Source organism: Oreochromis aureus, linkage group 5, assembly GCF_013358895.1.
Source record: "Oreochromis aureus strain Israel breed Guangdong linkage group 5, ZZ_aureus, whole genome shotgun sequence".
NCBI classification, from domain to species: Eukaryota; Metazoa; Chordata; class Actinopteri; order Cichliformes; family Cichlidae; genus Oreochromis; species Oreochromis aureus.
The window spans coordinates 33783969-33789355 of record NC_052946.1 but is presented as its reverse complement, the minus strand read 5'-3'; the positions used below and the strand labels follow the sequence as shown (position 1 = coordinate 33789355).

The window sequence follows — 5387 nt, the reverse complement described above, 5'->3', positions numbered from 1 at the left end:
TTTCTGCTTGTCCTATCTTATTTGAGTCCTATTTCAATATATTACACAACACTGTAGCTCAATGCATTTAATGTCATATAATACAAACAATTACATCCATCTTATTCCTGAAATAGTGCAGCTCACAATGAATTTGACAGAAGCCAGTGATGCAAATATGCTCGTGGTTCATTTTCTGGGAGCTTTATAAACAAATCCTCGTCTTTATAAGGGGGCCGTGCCCTTGCTGGAATCACAAGTGTCCTCTGAAGAATAAACATCACAATTCGCTGCTGGACAAAGACGAGGAGGAATGAGAAATGTCCACATGTGTGCAAAAAGCAGAGCTTTTGTCAGTCTTTGATGACTTCAGGATCCTGGTTCTCTGCTGCCAGCTTCAGCTGCTTCTGCCTCTGCATGTAGCGGTATCCTCGCATTGCACACAGGTAGCCCCCGTACACCGTCAGCAGCATCATCGAGGCAGAAAATGCCCGATAGCCGATGTCTGCGAGCCGCTTTCCTGTCACCATGCTGGGGATCCTGAAGGAAATCAGGAACAGGAGATTAAAATGGGTTCATAAGGCGGAAAGTTATTAAGGAGAGAATATTGGTTATCTGTTAATTTGATAAATACTCTAACAAATTCAGCATCATCCACACCTTTTACTATACTTGTGTATTAAATATAATAAGTAGTGAACCCGTGTGTTCCTGACAAGTAGACTAAAATGGAAATACTCAACTATTGTGAAGTACTTGATACTTTGGCCTAGACGAATTGGAACAAGATGACTGAGATTTTATCAAAAACATTTGCTCCTGCTTATCACGCACACAAGCTCAGCTTTACCAATCACACCAGCAAAAATTAAAAGTCTGAGGACCTCCTGGAGGCAGTGAGGCATTTAATCTTTCAGTTTTTATTCCTGCCAAGGCTTTTGTATGTTTAATATCTTATATTGGTAAACATTGGAGTCAACAGGATTTACAAGTGCTATATAGAAAGTATATATTTTTTAATTTCCTGATGACTCTGCGTTATAGTGCCCATTCTCTGTTCAACAATATATTCAATCAAGTCTTTTTTGCCACTTAAAGTATTTTTGCAGAAGTGTAAGCTGCCCTTTTGCCCATGTCTCTGCTGAAAAACACATTGTTACTGTTAATTCGACTTTTTACCTGGATAAATAAAGGCTATATAAAACTCACTTTACAAGAAGCACACTACAATTTCTAACCTGTGGCAGGATTGTTCTTTCTTCCTCAAAATGAGAGATATGCTTGATAGATTATAACAAGTAACTTACAACAGTTTAAATACAGGCTAAATGGTTAGATTTGTTTACATATTCCATCTCCGAGTTCCAGATGTTAGATCCGCAGTTAAACACATGCTGCTGATTTAAGAAACACGCCCACGTTAATTGGTGATAGTCACAGTTTAACATGGGCTGCTGCCTTCCCAGTAAAAGGTAATTTCATCGCAATATTCTGCACAAAATAAGCAAATGTAGCTTGTTTCCTCCGCTCTGAGCTGCTGGAGCTTTTGTTCACCCTCAGAGTGACTGATCTGGGTTAAAAACAAAAAACGACTAACTGGATTTAAAAAGAGGAGATAACTACAGAGCACCTTAAAAGCGAACGCAATTATTTAATGAGAATTTGGGCTGTTAGTATTTAAAATAAACAGATTTAATGACACACATTGATTGGATTGGTAGCCGTGTAACATGCAGAATGTGGTACAGTGGAATATATAAACAAATCTAACAAGTTAACTTAAATAAACAGTTAACGTGGAACACCGGAAATCACTTTTTGGCTGGACACCTGGGGGCTGTTTTCATTCTCCTCAGACAGGACAAGTTATCGCCTCCCTGTCTCATTGACAGGGAGGAGATAATAATGATAAACAGCTGTTGTCCAGGTCTGTGCGCGCGCATTAACAACCGACACACGACTCGAAAAAGCTCTCGTGGACAACACTTTTGTCTTTTCTTACCTGGAATTATGAGACTGCGCTATCCTGCGTGATCACTCTCAATGTCAGCACAGCTGCTATGCTACTTTAGCGGACTCGCTTTCGTAAGGTGCGGGTACGGACACTACAATAGGACATTTCTCTTGATTTGGCAAAACAGCAGAGCGCCACCTACTTACCGGGAGTGTTTGCAGCAGCACACAGAGTAAATCTCCGAGTTTTAAGATATTTCCCCTGTAGTATTTAATCAAGACGCTACAGTTTATTTCAGAAGAACATTTTACAGTGAAGGTGCACTGTGGGACAAAAGGCAGGGCTAGTTGCTAAACTGTGAAACAAATAAAAATGGCCTAGTAAAATAAATAAATAATAATAGTATTTTAATTATGAAATATTGTTACGTTAGAAAAAGATCATATAAGTTGAATTTTAATGGTCTACAAAACTAAACTGCATGTTTATTTTTTTAAGAAAGTAAAATGTGATCAACTATTTTATACGGAAGCGTAGAGCTTCCCCCGTGGCCATTCATACAAACCAAAGAAAAAAAAAAAGATCCTGTTTTTTTTTTGTCCAGCCCGCTATAGATCAAACTGAGCCGTATATGTGTCCCACTCAGTGACTGTAGAAAACAGTCATTGGTCCCACTGTGTAAAATGAGTTTGACATCCCTGTTGTAGACCCACAGACAGTATCAGAGGCTACCGTTACCATGGCGTCAGGCTGAACGTCAGCTTGTTGCCACCTTGGCTCTCCCCCGCCTCCTAAAAACCAGAGCCCTTTAGTAAGTAAGTTCCATTAAACGGCTGTGCTAGACTTGTTGTCAACTGTTGAAACTGTTCAACGCTGTTCACTTAAAAAAATCAGGGTCATTATCGGTCATATGCTAGCTATATAGAGCCATTTTGGTACTTTGCATAAATGATCTTACTTACAAGGAGTTTAGTTTGATATTATTTAACTTTAAATAATTAACTAAATAAAGTTAACAGTTCGGTCAGCACTGTTTTCTACCCGGAGTCATTTAGGAGGCGCACACATTACAATGGCAACATGTTCGAAGAACAGCAAGGCTGATGCTGACAATGAAATAAACGATCCTGGCGCCGCTCCTTACGGTAACTTCATAAATTATTACAGCTTCAACCCTCCGGAGAACCGCCTGAGTCTGATTCCACCGGCTCTGCTCAGGGATTTAGGATACAGTGATGAGACCACGCTGATCCTGGACGTGGGCTGTAACTCAGGGGTGAGTCCACCTCTGTTGTTTTTTTTTTTTTATGCATACATCCTAATGATTTGGGCCATATTTCCCTTAAGTGTCCCCCCTTTAAATAGGCAGGACTTTTTGATATGTTCTCGATTATGCATAAATGCTCATATTAGCGTGTAGACTAATAATTAAATGTAAATTTCTGTCCTCATACCACATTTGTTTAAGTTGAATGACTTATCAGAGGTTTGGATATAAGGGATCACACCCATTAAGTAAGTTCTGGTGACATTATATCTTTAAAAACCTTCCTCAGAGACATTTTAAAACAGATTTAGAGGCTGATCTTTAAGGATCACTTTAAATTGTCAGCTCTATAACAGCTGTCCTCTTTTTTTTCTTTCACCCTGTGAACGGCAGGAACTGAGCGGAGCTTTCTACAAACATCTGGTGCCTGAGGAACAGTCTGATAGGAGGAAAGTTCACCTCCTGGGCTTTGACTTGGATGAAACTCTTGTTCAGCGAGCGCAGGAGATAAACCCTCTGCCAAGCAGAATCACCTTCATCCCTCTCGACATCACCAAAGACACCAACCAGCTTCAGGACTACCTCAGCCAGCACGGTTGCTCCCACTTCCACTTGTGTCTGTGTCTAGCTGTGACCATGTGGGTCCATTTAAACCACGGAGACTCAGGCCTGCTGCAGCTGCTCTCTCGCCTGTCCTCCATGAGCCAGCACCTCCTGCTGGAGGCCCAGCCCTGGAAGTGTTATCGCTCTGCAGCCCGGCGGCTGAGGAAGCTGGGACGCTCGGACTTTGACCACTTTAAGACCCTGAAGATCCAAGGGGATGTGGCGGATCATGCCAGGGAACACCTGGAAAGACACTGTGGCATGGAGCTAATCCAGAGCTTTGGCAGCACTGCATGGGACCGTAAGCTGCTGCTTTTCAGAAAGACGTGAGGGGCTCTGTCAGGAGTTCCCATCAGCAGGAAGGACAGCAGAAACCATAAAGACAGATTGATATTAATCAGCAATTAGTTTGTTTCTATTAAAGAAAATTGCTGCTTCAAATCTAAAGATTTTAAAGAAGTGATAATAAATGGACTTTGTGCTCATATAGAGTGCAAACAAGTGTATATGTACCCGTGTGCGTCTGTGTGTTGGGGTGGGGGTATAATAAGTGGTAGAAATTTGTGGCAATTTGCACTTCACAACAGTTCTTTTAACATTACAGCTTTAATGACATCATCAGTCCAAAACACTTCTAGCTACAGCATCCTGAAATCAAGCCTGTATTATCAAATGCGCTTTTTTGTACACATTTAATATTCAGCCCAGTCTTATTTCTTTATGGCAGATGCATCATTGTGCTGGAGTCATATCCTCCCACACGATTACACCACCACCCTTAACGATGGATCTATGCTTTCTTCCAAATTCTGACCCTTTCCTCTAAATGTTGCAGCAGAAATCAAGACTCAGACCAGGCAATGTTTTTCTAAGGTTTTGTTAGTCTGTACAAATTGTAGTTGTGTGTTCTTAGCTGACAGAGGTGGCAGCCAATGTAGTCTTGCGCTGAAGTAGTCAAGGTTCGACACATTGTGCGTTCAGAGTTGCTCTTCTGCAGACCTTGGTTATTTAAGTTACTGTTGCCTATTAGCTGGAAGCATACTATCCATTCTCCTCTAGCATTAGCCTAGAGAACTGTTTACTGGATATTTTCTGACCAGTCTCTGTAAACCTTAGAGATAACTGAGAGAAAATCCCAGCACATGAGCAGTTTCTGAAATACTATGAAAGACCATCCTGTCTGGCACTAACAACTAAGCCTCACTCAGTCCCGTAAATCACCTTTCTTCTCCATTCTGATGCTCAATTTTAACTTCAGCAGATCATCTTGATCTCTACATGCCACAGTTACCATGTGACTGACCAATTTAATATTTGCATGAAGAAGCAGTCAAACATACGTATCTAAAAAAGTAGCCATTGAGTGTAAAGTAAGAACATCAGCTGATACTAATTGTCAAATTTTCCTTTTACTCCATATAAATCAGTATGAGCTGAGATCTAAACATCTAATATCAGATTGCTCAGTTGTTTATGTGGTTCAAACCTTTGTTGTTCATTTCCAAGAAGTGTTTTAGCCATTAACTAACATTTAAATGTTGGACAACAGATTAATCTAACCTTGTATGACTGAACCACAGCAGA

At 40.7% G+C, this 5387-nt stretch overlaps 2 protein-coding genes across 3 annotated transcripts; one reads left to right on the top strand and one right to left on the bottom strand.

Moving 5' to 3' along the window:
- Positions 1–52: 52 nt before the first annotated feature.
- LOC116319391 (cytochrome c oxidase assembly protein COX14 homolog) lies at positions 53–2096 on the bottom strand. Its single transcript, XM_031738693.2, has 2 exons — positions 1982–2096; positions 53–519 (listed from the first exon to the last, which is right to left on the bottom strand). The coding sequence occupies exon 2, from the start codon at positions 507–509 to the stop codon at positions 333–335; it is 177 nt and encodes a 58-aa protein (XP_031594553.1). The 5' UTR covers positions 510–519; positions 1982–2096; the 3' UTR covers positions 53–332.
- On the top strand, positions 1987–4309 carry LOC116319376 (pre-miRNA 5'-monophosphate methyltransferase). 2 transcript variants are annotated; one of them, XM_031738685.2, is made up of 3 exons: positions 1987–2069; positions 3101–3209; positions 3594–4309. In XM_031738685.2, the coding sequence occupies exons 1-3, from the start codon at positions 2023–2025 to the stop codon at positions 4131–4133; spliced, it is 696 nt and encodes a 231-aa protein (XP_031594545.1). In that variant the 5' UTR covers positions 1987–2022; the 3' UTR covers positions 4134–4309. The 2 variants fall into 2 exon arrangements, with proteins under 2 accessions (XP_031594545.1, XP_031594538.1); XM_031738678.2 differs by lacking the exon at positions 1987–2069 and having other exon boundaries at positions 2756–3209.
- Positions 4310–5387: the final 1078 nt, after the last annotated feature.

Coding starts and splice junctions, on each gene's coding strand:
- LOC116319376 (XM_031738678.2), top strand. CDS start 3,006: ATGGCAACATGTTCGAAGAACAGCAAGGCTGATGCTGACAATGAAATA. Junction 3,210..3,593: donor ACGTGGGCTGTAACTCAGGG/GTGAGTCCACCT, acceptor TGTGAACGGCAG/GAACTGAGCGGAGCTTTCTA.
- LOC116319391 (XM_031738693.2), bottom strand. CDS start 509: ATGGTGACAGGAAAGCGGCTCGCAGACATCGGCTATCGGGCATTTTCT.